Below are 19,511 nucleotides of genomic sequence, written 5' to 3'. Positions count from 1 at the left end.
TACATACAGTATGATACACTTTGTCACACATACAATATTTACATTACACCAGCAGCAAACGCTATGACGTGGTTCCAATAACAAGACATCTAGTTTTAATATGGCTTGATTAATGCAGTCCAACTGTACTGTAATATCATGCCCAGACTGGATGAAGCGACTGAGAAGCACACAACCAAGACTGGTGCGGATCAGGTCGGAATGCAAACCACAGGTTGACATGATTGAAGAAGGTTGTTTCTACAACCTGAGTCTCAGTTCATCTCTGGCCTTTGGGCAGCTACCTCGGATTGTTCCCCAAAACAATAAAAAAACAAAACATAAAAGTCATCTCCTCAGATGATACATAGACATGCAGACAGTTTTGGTTTTCCCTGGCCAGGTTTTGAGATATCCACTTTTCCTTCATAAGGATGGAAATGGATGGATTTTTTCCCCCTTATTTAAAGTGAACTGCCACTCTCACTTCCACTTCATAGTTTTAAAAATAAACCTTAGGTATCTTCTACAGTGCCTCCCTCAGTCCGGCCTCTGTCTGAAACAAGCTCTTTTACCTCTCATACATTAAAAACAAATTTCTTCTGATTGGGTGCCTCTCACAAACAACAGGTTTGAACAGCTGGTGGGTCGGCTTCTGTTCCCACTGCCAAAGCTATTAGGGATAACCCCTCATTGATCGCAGTGAGAGCCAAGAGTGGAAAAAATGTCTAAAACGGAGCATTAAGAGCAGTCTGAACCCTGAGCTTTGGCTCACAGAGATTACTAACATAAACTCATTATTAGAAAGGTGGACATGTTTAATATTAATCCAGTAAGCTAACAATATATTATATATATCTATACACTTGCTCATTAGAGAGATTTAGAGCATTGTTGTTCAATTGGCATTCCTGGCTGTCTGATATAACTACAGTACTCACTCAAATTTATCAGTGGTTTGGTCTCCAGCTTCTGAAGGAAATTTTAGCTCTTTACTTGCTAAATAAGCTCAATTATGATCACCAGCAAGTTGCTGTCATTATTAGTGTCATATGGTGCTAAGCAGTTTGTCTAGAGCTAAAAAGCTGCCAGCTGCTTCTTAGAATGACACTAATGAGAGCAGTGAGACTTAACAAAAAGCAGTTAAGTTGCAGCCTGCGCGACCAAAACAATCACCGGAGAGGTGCTGTGCCTCTTTGTAGATCTGAGGGAAAAATGCAACACGACTCTGTTTGCATTAGAAAAATAAATGGATCCTTTTCTGGAAAAAAAAAGAAGAAGTTACCAACAGCTTTAAATAATTCTGCAGAAATGTCTGATAGTTGCTCAAAAAAACTTTTTTTGGTGACAGGTAAAATATGTTCAAAAATGTTTCGAAAACATGCAAAAATCAAAGGTCATCTTATTAGCTTTAATATTTAATTTGAATTGATTTTTGTGACAGACATCTGAAGGCTGGGTTCACACTCCAAGGCCCTATGCAGAAATTCTGGTTTAATCCTCCGATGAGTTTGTTTGGCACTTTTTTTTTTTTTTTTTGCATTCCTCTCTTAGCCAATATCAGAAAAACAGTGAGACGCATGTGTAACAGCGTCCCGTGCATCGTACTTTTACACAGAAGCGACAAGAGGCCGAAAAAATGCGTTTACCGGTTCACTTTTAAGTTGATGTGCAGAAGTGGCCGGCTAATCAGAGAGGACGAAGAGAAAGATCGTGGCTTTTTGTGGTACAGTAACTCCTAGCTTCATATTGAGGCGTGGAGGCAGTGTTGGAGCCCGGAGTGGTTGGATTCTGATTTTCACTGAATAAAAAACTCTGTATTTCAGGGCTCCATATGAAAGAATTGAAAAAAGAAAGCAGATTTCTGTGATTTGTGCTTTTGTGAAGAAACACGAGTGGTATTTAAGCAAAGGAATCTGATTTGGGCCCTTTTTTTGCCAGCACGTGAATATAACCTATGAAACCTGTTTGCACTGTAAGATTCTAGGCTAATAAGTGTTTAAGTTAACCATCTCATATTTTGTTCATTTACTTTTTATTTATTCCTCTTTCTGTGAAATAAAAACTAATGAATCTGGCAACTCTGACCATCTATCCAGCCAGCTGAATGAAGATTTTTTTTTTTAATTTTTCCAGGAATTAAAATGAAACTCCATTAATCTCGTGGAGCGAAATAAGAAAAGAGACTCCGAGCCTGGAGAATTCAAAACAAAACTATCTGCACGGTTTAGTGCCACTCGTGAGGAGAAAAAAAAAAGAAGTTTATAATCAGGGTTTGTAGACCCTTTAATGCAAGTCACACTTACTTTTTATGTACCATAGTCAGTTTTTAAAAGCCATCACATTTTCATTACGAGCACTTCCAGCGAGCTTAACGTGACAGACAAAAACGAACGCTCCCCCCGGCCCAGACACTTTGGTCCACATTTTAATCAAGATTTTCCACCAAGCTATAGTCGCTTCCTTTTCATTTGGTATTCTGACTCAGTCCGGTCTGCAAACACTTTATCAGCTGCTTCACTGATGACATTCACACCCGGTAACATTCGCATATGCGCAGCCGACATGAGCAGCACAGTCCACTGCAGCTTGATCTTTATCAGCGTCATTCAGTCTCCATTCTGTGCCTTCACAGCTGACTCCTCCGACTGAAATGAGGTGAAAATTAAATTTCCACTAGTGCAAATTAAGATCTCTCTTTGAGAGCAATAAGAAAAAGAAATAACATTAAATATATGTATATATTTAACAAAAAATAAATTATTGTAGAAAGAATAATATCAAGTGGCACTGATAATAAATTATATCATAACAAAAAAATGTCGCAAAGGAGTTTCACCCATTTGTCTCAATGTTCTGAGCGCTGAGGGTGAGTTGTTGCTGCGCTAAGTTGTAGGATGCAGTATCTTTCTCTCTCTCTCTCACACACACACACACACACACACACACACACACACACACACACACACACACACACACACACACACACACACACACACACACACAACGTATGAATGGGAGATTTAGCAAAGAAGTGGACATTTCTTGTGTTAAATGTACTGCACGTCCTTAGTCTGGAGTGACCTTGATGTAGAAGGCAACAGGCGGACTGCTGACTCCATCTAGTGGTCAAATACAAGAACTGCAGCTCTCCGATAAGACCACAAGAAGTTTGGAAGAAACTACAAAAAAAAAAACAAAAAAAAAAAAAAAGACCCGACAACAACAACAACACCCCCCCCCCCCCCCAACTCTCCAAGTTCAACAATAACAAAGTGCAGGCAGATAATTACTTACTGGGCAGAAAATAGGATGAAGCTTGCAGAAGAAATAGGCACAAACCTTACCTCCTGATTTCTGTTCAACAGGCCTATACAGTAAGTGTATCTGGGCTTTTAGACAAAATGATTGAATTACTTTTTTTCACCACATACAGAAGCATGAGGGAGCATGAGGAAAATGACTTTAGGGTCAACTTAATGCACGGACTGATGCTCAATGTCATCTGTGTTTACTCCTCAGCACACGGATGGCTAACAGCAGAGACATGGCAGCTGTTCCTTTTTCAGTCTCCACCTGTTTCAGTGGTTTTGTGCGTTATGACACACGGCAGAGTGGTGATTAGTTGCATCATTTCATAGCAAGTGAAGTGCCACCTGTCATGTCTGTAGCACTCTTCTGTTGCCAACGCGCTCTTCATGAGATGGTTCCTTTGTGTGTTAACCTTTCGCGCTAGCTTCTGCATCTTAGGATGAGACAAATAAGGCAAAGAGGAACTGTCACAGGGACAGTTCTGACGTTACGGGAGGGAACTGACTGTACAGTTGCATGTTTTGTAAGGTTTATTTTGCATCGTCCGCATACAAACGCCCAGTCTGCCCATTGGGAAGTTGTAACATGCTGGGCATTACAGGTGGAGGAGCTGGAATAGTTCTTTCAGCTGTGTGTGAGCTGCTGCTTGGACACATCGTTCCAGCCAGATTTATTTAAGCAAAACCACACAGCAGCCTGTAGCACCGACTGTTCTAGCCTTCGGTCAGTCTCAGTCTGCCTAGGTCAAACTTCCAGGTCTGGCATTGACTCCTCTTTAAACTGAGCATCATTGTCAGACCCTGTGCCCACGTCCGAATCAAATAGCGAGCGGTCAGAGTCGGGGGAATGTGTGTGCGTGCGTCCGGCTGAGTGGCTGCTGCCATCGCTGTCGTCCAGCGTGTCAGTCCTGGAGAAGAGGCCGAAGTCCAGCAGGCCCGTGGGGGTGCCCCCGCTGCTGCTCTCGCTGTCTCCGTCGTAGTAAAAATCCTCCACCTCAACAAACCACTCGGGCCAGAACCTCCTCCGCATCCGCTCGCAGAACATGGCCAAGTTGATCAGCTCTCCTGTGGAGACATGTAAATCTTTTTGAAGACAGAGAAGAAACCAGCAGGTGGTATCACAGGTGCTTACTGCCTTTGTTAGTCTTTTCTTGTGTCCGGTTTTCTTCCCACAATCACCTTGATCACAAATTATGGATTAAAACACAGAATCAAGCTCTGATGCTGTTCTCTGAAAAGATAAAAAGACTTCAGTGTTTCCTGTGTGAGACTTTAAAGCTGCTCTCTGAGCTTGTGTAAGCAGCACTGCACTGCAGCAGAACAGCACTGCCATCTAGTGGACTACACATAAAAATGCACCAGTGAAAACATCTCACAAGTATGCTTAAATTTTGCAAGGACAAGGTAATATACAAAAACTTGTGATAAAATACAGCATGTATGTGTTGATTTGCAATTACTGAATAGATCCTCTGACCTTTGATAAGTTGCTCTGGTCGTGTTCCAGGTAAAGTCCACATGGCTTGAGCTAGATGCCCAAACACTGTAGCATCTAATGTTGACATCTTAGACCCCATGAAGTATTTCTTATCTCCTGCAAGACAGAAAACAAACAGCAATTTCAAGCAACGATAAAGGGAATATACGAGAACTTCCACAGCACTGTGCAGCTAAAGATGGTTAAATTAAAACTATTAGTAACATTAATAAGCAGCGATGAAGCAACAAGTTGGCCAGCTGATACTGTCCCTGTTCACCAGTACTGGCATGTTGGCTGTTAGTAATCTGCTGTGGCATGTTAATGCAGAGCTGAGAAGACTTTAAAACAAATCAGTTTTTACAGTGATGATTTACCTGCTGCAAATCAATAACAGAAACAAAGTAACCAAACACACACACACAGACACATAATAGATATCAAAAACCAAATTAAAGTACTCCTTTTTCAACTCTGCAACTCATTCCATCTGTGTTGTTGAAAGCTTTCTTGCTACAGATGATTTTCATTCCACTTGTACTGGCAGAAGGTGTTTGTAAACCAACAGTTTTCGCTTTACTTTGAGCTTTTTTGATGCACTAACTGACTTCATGAACTACCTTTAGCTCACTTTTTGAGATGTTTATCATTAAGACCTTTGCACACTGAGTGTGCTGGGAAAAAAATGTTATATTCCGAATTCTTGGGATATGAGCTGGTCATGTAATGTTTATACATATAGGATGTCAGTGGGGCAGTTTAAGCTCTTGTTAGCAGAGTCAGTATCACATCTGAGGAGACAGAAATCATTTCAAAGAGCCAGAGCAGTGTCTAGCTGTGTGCCTGAGGTAAAATAGTATTATTTTACCATTTCAATATTCATCTTAATGTATGAAATATCAGTACAAATTTGATGCATCAGGTGTGTGAACGGCTTTATTTTAAGATTACAATACAAAATGATCTATCACTAGCACTAAATCTTAGTTCACGGTTGTTTTTGGATACTTTTCCCCCCACCTAAACACATTTCACCGAGCACATTTTGAACTGCTGCAGAGAGTGCTAACACTGACTAGAAAGACAGAGCATATTTCTCCCATACTGCCTTCTCTTCATCGGTTATTATTCATCTCTGCCTGTCTTCCACAGTGTGTCTTTTGTCTCGTCTCCCTCCCCTCACCCCCAACTTGTCCTGGTTCTGCTGGATGTTTTTTTTCCCCCCCAACTCTGCCAAGTGCTTGCTCATAGGGGGTTGTCTGATTGTTGGGGTTTTCTCTTTATTATCGTTGGGTCTTTACTTTAATATAAAACGCCTTGAAACTTGTCATTTAGTGCTATATAAATAAAACTGAAATGAACTTCTTTTTACTTTTGTTTTTAAATTTGTTCAATTTATTCATACATTTTTCAAATAAGTGGAAATACTCTGTGATCTTTGAGTACCCCAGGCAGCTGCTGACATCTCTCCTGGTTGGGAATCCCTGCTCTTATACACATCATCATCAATGCCATTAGAGATGTTTTTAATGTAACCTGTAAACACTTCCAGTAATGCAGAGGGAAACCAAAACACTACAGGAAGGCAGGTTAATGAAAGGTTGCTAAGTATTTGTGTGCTTTTCTTGCCCTTCAGAGAGCAAACTTCAAAGTAAACTAATTTCATTTTGAAGTTGGGAAATCAGCTCTTCTGGTTAAAATGCCAGATTTTAGATGAACACTTCTGGTACTTGTGTGTAACAAACATTAAAAGACGGAAGCCAGATGGTTGTGGAGTGTACCAATGTTTTCACTCGGGAATGACTTTTCCATTTTATACAAGCTGTTGTTCGCTGTAATGACACAAGCAGATCGATGCAAAGCACTATTCTAAACACACTTATATTGCATCCCTCCAGCTAACATCCAGAACGTTCTCTGTTTTCATTTATTACTGTCTGTACCTCAATAAAATTCAAGTGCAAAAATGCAGATAAATGACATTTTGTTCTGATAAATATAAACCAATTAAGAGGAGCTTGTGAATATTTTGAGAAATATCAGCTCACAGTAACAAATTCATGTATTTTCATTGCAGCCAATGGAAAAAAGAAATAACACTAGCTCCATTATCAGCTTGCATAACAGCATTAGCGTATCGCTCTATAACCACAGTCCTGATGAGGTTAGTCTTAGTTCTACTGAACAGGCGTCCGTACCCAGTAGAGTGGCCAGTGTCCTCATGTCCTTCTCCATCAGTGTGTAGACCTCCTCCTTGGAGAAGCGTCCGATGCCGTGGCCGTACATCTCCCGCCGCACCATGCCACCATTCAGGTGGCTAAGCATCCATTTCAGCGTGTCACTCAGAGGCCCACTCATCGCCAGCAGCTTCTGTGTTTCCTCCAGGTTATCCACCCACTGGCAGTAGGCTATTGTCCTGAAGGAAAACACAATGTAGACAACACTGTGTTACGATTACACTGGCTGGCAAAAAGCTACTCCTCTAAATCAAAAGTGAGCCTCAGCTACACCTACAGTCTGTCAGTTTCTTACACTCTTCCTGTACTTACTTAGCTCAAGATCAAAAAGTATTCCAAATGTTGGTCTAAAATCATCGTGGTCTTTTCAAAAAAAGAACAAACCGCATTTGAAACTGAGTCTTTGAGCCATCAGTTCATTTGTATCATTTATAGTTGAACATACAAAATGATTTCTACACAGCCAAAAAACCTTATCCCACTCAGCATACAATTCATGTACCAAGAACATGCTAGAAGGTATAACACCATCAATATTAGCACACATATTTAAACATAAAATTATCACATACAAAAGGTTAGGGATATAACAGTTCTCCAAAAGCATGTTTTTGTTCATACTGCTGTTTTTAAAGGAGATAAATAAAGCAAAAACAAGGAAAAACAGCTTTAATGCCTTAATGCTTAAATCTTATTTAGTTAGTTCAGTGACTGCGTGTCTGTGTTCACTTTGGCATTTTCACCCCTGCTTTGCAGAAACATTGTCATGTTGTGTTGTATTAAAGATCTGTAAATCATTAGATCCGTTTCAAGTAAAACCAAAAACTACACTAATACAAGAAAGAAGAGCCATGTTTATTCATCTCTCCAGTCTAGTGCTGTATTTTTAAAACTGAATATGGTGGCAAACCAGAATTTTACAAAGGACCAACAGTAATATTTTACTCTATGATGCTGAGTCAAAGTGAATTAGAGTGGGATTCCAATAAAAGTGTTTAATGAAAGGTCCAGCCACTGCATCGTAAAGCTTTATGTCTAATGACAATTAGCCTCAACTTAATCAATAAAAGTGCTCCACCCATTCACTTGCTGCCAGAACACAACATCGTATATTCAGCCCTTCAAACTGTCGGCCTGAGGGTTGAAAGAAATGCCTGGAATCCGTTCCTGCTGCTTGTGATAAAATATAGACGCCTACTGCTGCAAAGCACCGGCAACTTACAGTTACTCATGAAAAGAAAGCAATGCTGCAGAAACGGCAGCATATAGTGTATCTCTATATTGAGATTTTTCTCACACTGTGGTCCAACAAATCCTGTTTATTTACAAGCAAACAAACCCAACTCAAACCCTCAAAATCCCTTGTGAAACCACCAAAGGACAAATGTTTCACATGAATTCACTCCATAAAACAAAGACAATGAAAACAGCAACTCTGGTATTTCATACATTTGTTGCTTCTGTTCTGCATAAGTTGTCTGTGTATCCAGATACTATGATTAAGCTGTTACATTCTTACACACTTGGACTTTTCACACTGTAGGACTTTTTTTTCTTTCTGTTTATGATCTGAAAAAGTCTGAAGAAGTGAAGAAGTTGGGCTTGGTGCTTTTTTCTTTTTTTTTTTGGCTCAACAACAGAACTCAATGACAGCCAAGCTGTTTGTTGATAATAGTACAAGTGCAGGGGAGACCTACATGTTTCTACCTACATGGGTTAGAGCTTTTACCCCTCAGTTCATCTAAAGGCCAGTGCCTGGCCTCTGTCATTTTTCTGCTGTATGTGACTGGTTGCTCAATAGAAACTGAATTAAAGAATCTGGGTTATATTAATTTTCAGAGTGGGGACTATCCATTGGCCAAATGCTACTTCCTGTTATATTATCTGATGTCCAAAGTGTCTGTATTCTTTAAACAAACAAACAAACAAACAAACCAACCAGAAGAGGAGCAAGCATAAATAGAGTATTTTTAATCCCCAGGTAATTTCAAATGCAACCTTTGCAAATGTTTCTGTGCAGTTCGCCACAAACTGCATTTTCAAGATAAAGCTGCAGTTGCAGTATTTCCCAGGGAGAGAAAAAAATGCTAATGTGTGATCCTGACAGATGGAGAAGGATGCAAGAAAGAGAGGAAGATGGATGGATGAAGGATGACTGTTTTCAAAAGTTCTGGCTGCTCAATACAAGAAAGTTTCCATACAGGAAATTTAAATCTTACATGTAATGCCATCATTGATTTTAGAGTTTTATAATCAGATACATGTCTGATGCTGTACTAAATTACATTTTTTGAAACCTCTTGTCAAATAAACAGTGTTATTCAAGGGTTGCATGGGAATACCTGGCGGTTTAGTGCAGGCTAAACAGTACATCGGACTGGTTACACCGAGGGTGGCAGGGATCATTTTGGTAATGATGGTAATGATGGGTAATGATGCCGATTAGATTCACTCTGTGAACTATGGCTTTTATACTAGCTTTATAGTGTCTAGGAGTTGGGGCCATTTAGCCATAAAGCTTATGAAACATCTACTTATACAGTATTTTAGTGAACTTTGCTGGCTAAATCCACAAAGAGCAGTGAATATCAGAGCAGCAGCCCAAGTCAGCCAATCACAGCCTGCACACAAAGAAAAGTCCAATGGAGCTCACGAAACAAATCATTTTACTGCGTGACTTATTTCTAACTCATTCTTTTCACCATAGATGTGTTACAGCCCATCTTAGAGTTCCTCCTCCTGCCGAATCCCCCTTTAATCCGCGGTTATACCTGCTGTGTTTGCAAACAGTTGGACATTTAAATATCCAGCATAAGGTTAATCTCAATTTAAAGTTGTATTTATGCCCAGTTTTACTCTTGAAATTCCTCTTTGACATTCACTGGATCACAGCTGCTAACACTAGTTGTCTGTGTATGTCTACTTTAAAGTATAGTTGAGTGATCCTTTTCTGGTATTACAGAGTTATTAACAGATTTGTATTTTTAAAAAGCACAGCAAAATAAATGAGTATATAATAGTAAAGCTAGCTTTGAGAACATTTTCTGCTCTATAACCATGCCACTATGAATCAGGAAGGCAACTCTCTGTGTGCACGATCTAACCAAATCTATCTCTAGGCTGTGTCTCAGTACACAAAGAGCAGCACGCTGTCATGCTGCCCTTCCCTGAAATAAATAATTCACTCAATAGGTCTATATGTGGGTCCAAAGTTGGTGCAGGGTGCATGGACAAGCAGAGGAAGAGGAGCAGGGAGGTGACACAAGGAGACAAGACGGGAGGGAGCGTGAATGTAGATTACATGAATGACCTCTGCTGCTTTTTGAGAAATGGAGCAGATTCAGTTTATAACACAAAGCCAGCAAATTGTTCCATCCGTTGTTCCTTTTTTATAAGTGAACTAAAACCAATGAGTAGTTCAAATTGTGTTCTAAAATTATTATATAGAGAGCAATAGGCCATACCACATGGATCAAACCGAGTTAGTGTGTGTATGTGCGTGCCCCTTTGTGAGGGGGATGGATAGAGAAAGAGAGATAGAGCTTTTAGGTAATGGAAAACACTCCTCTCGGTGTAGATGGAGTGTGGAAAACGATTTCCTAGCAGCATGTCTCTCCCCCAGTGATCCTGGAGTGACTCACTGCTGCGAAGGATGGCAGATATCACAGCCTGGGCTGAAAAGCTGCACAAACAATGCACAAATAATCTTACTTTTTTGTTTTTAGAATAAATCTGCAGTGTGTCTTTTTTTTTTCTTGCTGCTAAAATAAATTGGACCTTTTTTCCCGGGAGGATCCGTGTAGGTGGTTCCTCATATGGTTTAGCACTGAGCACATTAAAGTGTGCATTTAAATATGAATGCATACACACAAAATTACAGAATCAACTCAGCACCACATAATTTCACCCCTCAAGTGCAATAATTAAATCAAACTGTAGAAACAGAGAACTGCTTTTGGTCTTTAAAATGATCTGACAGTGGCTTTTCCATTTAAAGTGCCTGAAGTCTTAGCTCTTAAAAGCCTTTCAAAGGCACAGCTAAAGCACTGTATACCTATACGACTTACTTACCAGTAGAGGTGTTCCTCAACCATTTTGGTGACAGCGCGGGACACAGCTATCTCCTGTGGGGTGAGGTTCTTGTTGAGGTTCACACCCAGCTTCTCCTCCAGGAAGTCCACTATAAACTCTGACCCCGACACCTGTTCGTGGTTGTACTCGATCCAGGGCATCTTACCTTGCGGAGATAGCCTGCCATCAAAGTAGTTCTGCAAAGGGAAACAACTTTGCACATGAATTTCCTGGGCTGTGTGTACATTTTATTAACAAAACAAAGAGACTGTAGACCTATGTGAAAATGGAGACTTATTTGTGGCATGAAACTACACAATCATTGACTAACAAGCTGTAAATCACAAGTCATCATCCATAATAAGCATGTGGTTTCAAAGTCAGACCCAGTCTTCCTCATTGCATCCATTTTTTGCAACCAAGATGGTCATTAACAACTAAAATCTTAAGATCTTCAACTCCGTCACGTCCAACAGCTTTCATTGTTTTTGTCCTTATATGGAAGCTGTTGACAAATGGGACCCCATTTCTAAGCTGCCATTAGCTTGTGCTACCCAGTGTTGATGCTGATGGAAGAGAGACATTAAGGCTGTGCAACAGAAATAGCTATTAATGGCTGAAGAGAAAAACAACTTCAACTCTTCAGAGGCAGAAACACCCCCCTCCCCTCTCTGTTATCACCTGGTAGGGCAGATCCGCCATCCGCAGATACGTCTCTATTTTGAGGCAGAAGGGCGAGAGGCTGGGCACACCATTCTTTGGCCTGGAAAACTGATGGAGGATGATGGCGTCTTTGGAGTCCAACTCCTGCTCCTTCCTACATAGAAACCAAAGGTGGGGGAAACTCAATGAATAAATGTTGTACCTGTAAACGTTATACCTCTTTAAAGACCATTCTTAAACTCGCTAACATTGTCTCATTTTGTACATTTTGTGCCAGTGTTAACGTTAACAGCATACTTTCATCTATTCTGTGTGGATGAAAGTATGCTTTGGTGTCTCGAGCCTTTCCAACTATGCATAGATACCAAGAGGAAAAACTGCCTAAAAATGTTTCATTTTAACCCAGCGAAGCCGAAATCAACCGGTTTTTCCACCTGTTTTCAGGGTCAATTGGTGCAGTGGGGCCAGTGAGATAAAACCAAACGTAACTCAGCATCTGGACAGAAAACAGGACTTTGAGTTCAGCTTCAGGCTCTGGCCAACCTCCCTGTGAGGAGTAGGTCACACCTGCAGTTTCTTTCTAGCACGGTGACACACTATTCGTGCCGAGTTCTGTTTTCTTTGCAAGTTTAAAAAAAAAAAATTATTATGTTAAACAATTCCAATGAATCCCAATCCAACTTTATTTATAGAGCACTTCAGAAAAACAACACAGCTGACCAAAGTGCTTTCCTGTTAAAAGACAACATCAAGATTTAAACAAACATATTAAACAAAAAGGAAAAAAATAATATAAATCACAGTAAAACATGGAAAACTATAAATAAAATAAACAATAACATATACAAGAAATAAAACTAACAATAAATGAAAATAAGTATTAAAAGGAACCAAAAAAACAACACTTTCTTTATTCACACTGAGGTCACTAACTTTTACATAATGAGTCTGTACTTCAAGTGACTTTAAGTGTTTTGAGATATACTGGCATCACTAGCTGTTATTATACTCCATTAAAACTCTTTAAGTGATTGTCAAGACTAGAAATTTTATTTCCACTTTGATAGATCGTTCTGTGAAACAAGGAGCAGCTGAGCTACCTAAGGCTTAAAATCCACAAAGTTGTATTTACACTGCTCCACTGTATTAGCCGAGGGGTATTAAGAGCTTCAGTTATAAGTCAGAATATTGACTAAATGAGTCATCTCTCCTCCCACTGTACTGTAGGCCTGCTGTCTAAAGACACTTAAGATAATAATAAGCTAGAATGCAATTGTGCAGGGAGGATGTTGGTGGTATTCCTACACTGCTATTACCGTGCTAAAATTGTAGTTGAGGAGTGTCTCAATGCTATCTAATATGGCAATTAGAGTTAAGACCTTTTTTGCAACCAGAGAAATAAAACTACACCTAACACATCAGCACAGGGGAAAAAAACTACATCTAATCTGATTTTACTACACCGCTTTCCTAATCACGTTACACATTCATCTGGGCATCTATTTCTATTCCTGAAGAAGCTTTTAGGCATCATCTCAGGTACACACACACACACACAGACCCCATCTGCTCCGTTTAGCATCTCTTTTATCACTGACCACTGCTCCCTATATTTGAATAAATTTGTGTAACTGCAAAGCGGTCTGACAACACTTACTCCACTTTTAACCATCCTTTTTTAGAGTTAGGTTTGTGGAAATTATATTATAGATTATGGTTGCTTTTCTTTTGAGTTCTATCCTATTTTACGATCACATTACAACATGTCGTCGTTTTTTAATTATTCAGAGGGGAAAAAAACGTATTTCTGTACATTAAGACAAAAATAAGTAAAATAAAATTTTTTACCCAGGCCACTTTTAGAGTGACAGAAAAAAAATGATAGAGCAAGATTTTGCATGGCACTATTGTATCAATAAAGGGACACCAAATATCTATATTTTATTAAATAAATTAAAATACTCTGGAAACACTACAATAAGAGAGCTCATATCATGTAGCACCAGCATTAGATAAGGTTAGCGGAGCAAATTCACATGAAATCAGCTGAACTTTTGCAATATAAAACAACTCAATAAATACATCGTTAAAAAACAAAACAAAACGAAAAACCATCCAATACTGGACACAGTTAGCTTGACGATGCTAAGCAAGCGAATCACTAAGTCACACGAATTCATTTGTAACAACAGATATTTGACTGTGAACAATTTATCACTGTAACACTTGATCACAGTTAATTACCGTATTATCAGAAACTGATTCCATGTAATTGGCAACTTGACCCCATTCCAGGCTGGATGTTATCTAAACAAAAACTAAATACAAATCTGTTTTTACAGGATAGTACAGAGTTTATATTTTATTATATTCTAAAAAATAATATGTTCATTTCTAATTTAATATCAGCAACATGTTTCAAAAACCCCAAGTCAACAAAAGATTGTTTAAAAAAAAAAAACAACAACACACAGCTGGTTGAGTGTTTCACAACTTATGAGATTAAACTGTCATGGATGCTCCATCCTAAAATATAAAGAAAAGAGCAATCCCTCAATCTACTATCAGTCCATATTTCAGTGCCAGCATCTGTGGTTGTGTGCATTGTGTGCTTTGAGGCAACGTATGCTGCCATTCAAACAAGCCTTTTATTTTCTCTCAGGGAAGGCCTTGCTTATTTTCAGTAAACCACATTCTGCAGAAAATATAAATTCATGCTTGCATGACGACAAATTCTTATTTTTTTCATAACGTTTGTAGTTAGGGCTAAGGCAGGCTAAGGCTGCAGTGGGGACTTCCCATGATGCACTAAACATTTCTACTACTACTAATAATAATAATAATAATAATAATAATAATAATGGATTGGATTTATGTAGCGCTTTTCAAGGCACCCAAAGCGCTTTACAATACCACTATTCATTCACTCTCACATTCATACACTGGTGGAGGCAGCTACAAACTACACTCACCTTTTTTCACTCCCCATGTTTTTGTTTTTTTTAAATAAATCTAGTGCATGCCATTAACTTTTGTCTAGTCTCTCCCATAGCTTGTGGTTTGACCTGTTTGCGGCTGAGATCAGAGCAAATATTTTTGATTTTCCTAAACTTTGCTCTGCTGGAGATTCCTTCCTGTTTAAAGGGAGCTCTTCCTCTCTATTGTCACAGTGGTGGCTAGGAGTTGTTGGTTGTGATGCTAAATAAATAAACTTGAGCTGACTGTGGTGCTGAAACCTTGCAGGTCTCCTTGGTAGCTGTCCACAGTTACATGGTGCTGAAAATATTCTAAATCTGCAGAGAAACTGACATCATATTATTACGCCTGATCTACGCATGCCGTCCTTCTTCCATGCACGTTGTGGTGCTTCGTCTCTCAGAGGAACCACTTAACGAACTTCTCAAAGATCTCTCAGCTGGGAAAAGGAGAACAAAAGCTGACTAGTCGTAGCAGCAGCTCTGCCAACAATACATCACATGGCACGGACAGATGACGCCGGCAGGCTGCGGGGCCAGCCTCAGCGGCCTGCACGTGATTCAGAGTTTCTGCACGAAATGCACGGTTCACGCAGCTTGTGGATCGAGGAGGGGGAGTGAAAGCAGAAACTACCAGGCCACTGTAACAGGATGTTCTTACTTCCTGGCACTGGCCTGGCCGAAAAAAATAAATAATCCGTCCATTCACAGCCAGGCGGTCTGTGCTCTGACAATAGTCCCGTGTTAATCTCTCTTACAGTGACCGCATACTGATCACCAGCTTTCATTGTAGAAAACAACTGTAAATGACGCGGACAGCTGCTGTGTCTCAGCTCATTAAAGGTCAGGCTGATTCCGCAGCGTCCGAGGAGCGCTTCGTTTAGACACGCTCAGGTGCCGATGTGTTCCGCACGGGAACTGGCACACGAGCGGACGCGTGACTCGCTTATTAATTATTTTTTTAAGTCTCCACCTAGTGTCGTGTCCTTTGAAGGAGAAAACGAGGGACGGCAACCTCAGCAAGAGCCTCTTCCCGCGAGAGCTGCAGAGGAACCACATCCCCATGTACACACTCCTGTATCCATAATGCTTTATGCGGTGTCACTCATCAGTCACTGTCAGCGGGGGTGGGTGCGATCAAAACGTGAGCCCCGGGAGGCAAAAGAAATACTAAACAAACAAACAAACAAACAGAAACCTGGTGGTGATAAAGATGATAAAGAGCTCAGGAATGTTGCGCGTCCCTACCTGATGGCGAGCAGCTCATGCAGTAGGTAGGCTGCAGCAGCCAGCAGGGCCCCCCCGGTGATGTACAGGGTCTTCTTCCACCAGGAGTCCGAGCCCAAAACCGACATGATGCCTCCGTAATCCTGCAGAGGAAAGGCGATGATATAGCCATACAACGACTGCTGCTGCTCGGAGCCGCACAGCCCGATGGGCAGGCTGTGATTCCGCCCCAGTTCAACAACACACGGCCGGGAAGAGGCGAAACCAGCAGCCCAGTACATCCTCTTCCCTCGGTTACAGCCGCCCCGCGTCCTCCCTGCTGCAGTCCCCGTTAGGCTTCATCGAGACCCCCGGCGCTGTGTCTACGGCATGGCGGCGGTGTGGCTAATATTGATCCAGGAAAGCGGAAAAGGTAAATATCTGGAACATCACTCCCTGAGATGAGGCTCGGCAGCCAGCTCGCTTTCCTTCGCAGGATCTGCCCAGCATTATCGCGCGAATAACAATGGCAACACCGCGACTTCCGGTCCCTAATTTCAAAATAAATGTCAGTGTCCACACTGTTACAATTACATTTTTTGCACCTAATATTTTACTTGCAAAATAACATTTTCTGCTCTTAATAACCGTACACAGTGGCTGTTAGTTATTGCTAGTTTTCCATCACATATCATGTGAATGGAATTCTATCGTAAATCTGAACATGATATAAACTAAATTATTCATTTTTGTTCATGAAATGTTTTAATCGTTTAAAAGTAGTCGAATCATTATCTGATTTGTCTGACCAAATAAATAGGTTTAATTTATTATTAGCAAAAACAAATTAAAGTAGCTGGGACCAAAGATTATTTGGCTGTTTTGCTTCCAAATAATGGAAAAAGCTTAAAGCAGGCCCATCATGTATTCCCTTATTTTCTGTTTATATGGCAGATCCCCATCTGACCAAAGTTTCGAGGTACTAATGGGTGCTTCCTTTTTTCTCAAGGGACAGACTAAGATAAACATGAATTAATCTGAACTGTGAATTGTGCAAAGCTACGTCTACATGTTTAGTTCCAGGTTGTTGGGGTTTTTTTGAGTCTCTCAAAGAGCTTTAGTCAGATACACTTGGTTTGCAAAAAGATGTTGTCCAATCCCCACCATAGAAACGAGAGTTTACAAGAAAGAGAAGCAATTGATCTAATTAAGTTCTGCATAGAGCTGCTAAGAAACTTATGTGATTAACACCTGTAGAACTTAATAACTTTCACAGCACATATTACGTGTAGTGGAGTGTACATTTTGATCATCAGATCAAGGTAAAAAGAGGGCTAGAAACGCAAAAAAGAATTACCCAGTCCTTTTATTTTTGTGGCAAAGTTGGGCAACTTCCGTTGCTGTCTAATCAAATGCCGGTTACTTCATGCAGCCGGCCTATTGTCTTTCTCCGGTGGAGGATCGGAGCCACCCCGCCCTGGCGAGCCCCTGAACGCAGAGACTCACTCACCACCACGAAAACAAACTATTGGCCAACAGCAGCCAAACATGATGATAAGCCCTTCTGCTCCGCTTCTACATTTTAAGCGGCCTCCAACCGACTGACTGCTCCGCTTCAGCTACTACAGACTGCTAATTCTATGGAGTGCAGTGTGTTTGTGCAATCACACTGAAGCACATTACGCAAACGAGAAAAGTAAGACACGGATTGCAAATCCACTATGCCAACTGTGCTGTGACCGCGGTGTGCTGTGGGTATAGACTCTACTTACAGTCTAACTGTATAACTTAGTGGTAAATGCACTAATAGGAAGGAGTACTCACTCTGGAGCAACTTTGGAAGTGGAAGACTTCGTTCATCCTGACGCTTTAATCCAGCAGGTGAGTTCCAGATCTGTTTGTCGAGCATGCCGAGAACAGGATGTAGACAACTCGGACAAAAGAACATCCAGTAGTTACGTGTCCGCCGGTATCATCCTGGTGCCAATTACCTGCCTGCTGCTGTCTGACCCCGTCAGGTCAGTGAAGGAGGGTGAGTGCTTACCGCAGCCATGGCTACGGCAAGTTAAACGCGCGGCCTCGTGGCTCTCGGGAGCGCGCATTACAGCAGGAGCGTGTATTGGTGTTTACTGCTGAACCAGCCTGGGAATATGACACAGCAGGCACTGCTGGAGCAAGGCATTTAGTAAACACACACATAGAGATACTGTCGGCAGATAGAGGAAACGACTTTGACACCAGGAAGCATCTTTATGACACTTTTTGTTTTTTTAAATGGCACTTTTGGCCAGATCGCTCGTGAAAAAGACATTTTTGATGTCAATGACGCTCTTTACATAGATAAATATAGGATACATAAAAGTCACTTTGCCAAAAACCGACTGCAGCTTCTTACCTTGTGACAGGACTGTTTTATTTCTGGCTCAAAATGGCTTGATATCATTCTTAAGAGACATGCTTGTCATGTGTTTGACAGACTGTGGGTTGACAAGTCATTTAAAACAGTTTAAATATAGACAATCATTTTGGGGCAAATTCCTGAAATCATTTTTCTGGCACAACACAGACTTAAAGCACAGCGCAGAGTCTCTAACACAGCAGCACAAGAACAGGCTCTAGGCATCAGATAGAGGGTTGAGTCTACAAAGGGAACAAAGTTGAACAGTGTGCAAAGGTGCCCCAGAGACTATCCAACATATAGTAATAGGATGTAAGAAGCAAGCTGGAACTGCATAGATGTAGAGGCACAACCAAGTGGCTGTGATAGCGTACAGGAACATCTGTGCTGCATATGGACTAGAAGTCCCCAAGTCCTCAATCACAAAAGGTGGTTGAGAACAACAGGAGTAAGGTCATGTGGGACTTCCACTTCCACATAGAAGCTGCTGGCAAACCAAGCAGTATTGTAGTGATTGTTGACAAGGAACAGAAGACCGCAGTTGTCATAGATGTTGTAATCCTACCGGACAGCAACATCGGGAAGAAGGAGCACAAGAAAATGGAGAACCAGGTGCTGAAGAAACATCTGGAGCAGATGTGGAAGGTAAAATCCAAAGTGGTCCTAGTGGTAATAGAAGCATAAAGGAGCTGGAAAATTAGCTTGAGCAGATTCCAGGCACAACATCAAAGGTCTTCATCCAGGAGAGTGCAGTCCAAGGACCAGCTAAGACACTGCACAGAGCACTCTAACTTCCAGGCCTCTGGTAGAGGACCTGAACGTGAGGAGCACACACATACCACCCCCCAGAGGGTGAGAGGGAGAGTTCTTTTTAAAATATGTATATACAAAGAGCATTTATTTTTTTTAAACCGGTGAAATGTCAACATATCTGAAATTGAAATAGGTGTAGTGCTCAGTCCTCACAGCGTGCTCTGTTAGCTTCTGCACATGTTCTACAGTCATATTTCTGGTCTCTTTAAGACCATCATGCAAGCATGACTTATTCTCTGCACGAGGGAGATCTGTATTATGTAATACTTCCACATGAGACCAGACCCCTTATAATCCCACAGGAAATGGTTGCCCCTCCCCTCTGTGGACACAAAATATAAATTAATATTAACATCTAAAAACCCGAAATCATGTTTGTTT

General features: G+C 40.9%; 1 protein-coding gene across 2 annotated transcripts; it reads right to left on the bottom strand.

Moving 5' to 3' along the window:
• Window positions 1-3,204: 3,204 nt before the first annotated feature.
• faxcb (failed axon connections homolog, metaxin like GST domain containing b) lies at window positions 3,205-19,415 on the bottom strand. 2 transcript variants are annotated; one of them, XM_004541635.5, is made up of 7 exons: window positions 17,744-19,415; window positions 15,962-16,083; window positions 11,757-11,892; window positions 11,076-11,272; window positions 6,966-7,183; window positions 4,768-4,884; window positions 3,205-4,355 (listed from the first exon to the last, which is right to left on the bottom strand). In XM_004541635.5, exons 1-7 carry the CDS (start codon window positions 17,777-17,779, stop codon window positions 4,036-4,038), a joined length of 1,146 nt encoding a protein of 381 aa, XP_004541692.1. In that variant the 5' UTR covers window positions 17,780-19,415; the 3' UTR covers window positions 3,205-4,035. The 2 variants fall into 2 exon arrangements, with proteins under 2 accessions (XP_004541692.1, XP_004541691.1); XM_004541634.4 differs by lacking the exon at window positions 17,744-19,415 and having other exon boundaries at window positions 15,962-16,574.
• Window positions 19,416-19,511: the final 96 nt, after the last annotated feature.

Source organism: Maylandia zebra, linkage group LG11, assembly GCF_041146795.1.
Source record: "Maylandia zebra isolate NMK-2024a linkage group LG11, Mzebra_GT3a, whole genome shotgun sequence".
Taxonomy (NCBI): Eukaryota; Metazoa; Chordata; class Actinopteri; order Cichliformes; family Cichlidae; genus Maylandia; species Maylandia zebra.
This window is presented reverse-complemented; position numbering and strand designations above follow the sequence as displayed.

Bases quoted from the DNA above. Each gene is read 5' to 3' on its own strand.
- faxcb (XM_004541634.4), bottom strand. From the start codon at position 16,221: ATGTACTGGGCTGCTGGTTTCGCCTCTTCCCGGCCGTGTGTTGTTGAA. The intron at 11,893-15,961 runs GTAGGGACGCGC...GTTTCTATGTAG, and splicing joins CATGAGCTGCTCGCCATCAG to GAAGGAGCAGGAGTTGGACT. The intron at 4,356-4,767 runs GTCAGAGGATCT...ATGTCTCCACAG, and splicing joins ACCAGAGCAACTTATCAAAG to GAGAGCTGATCAACTTGGCC.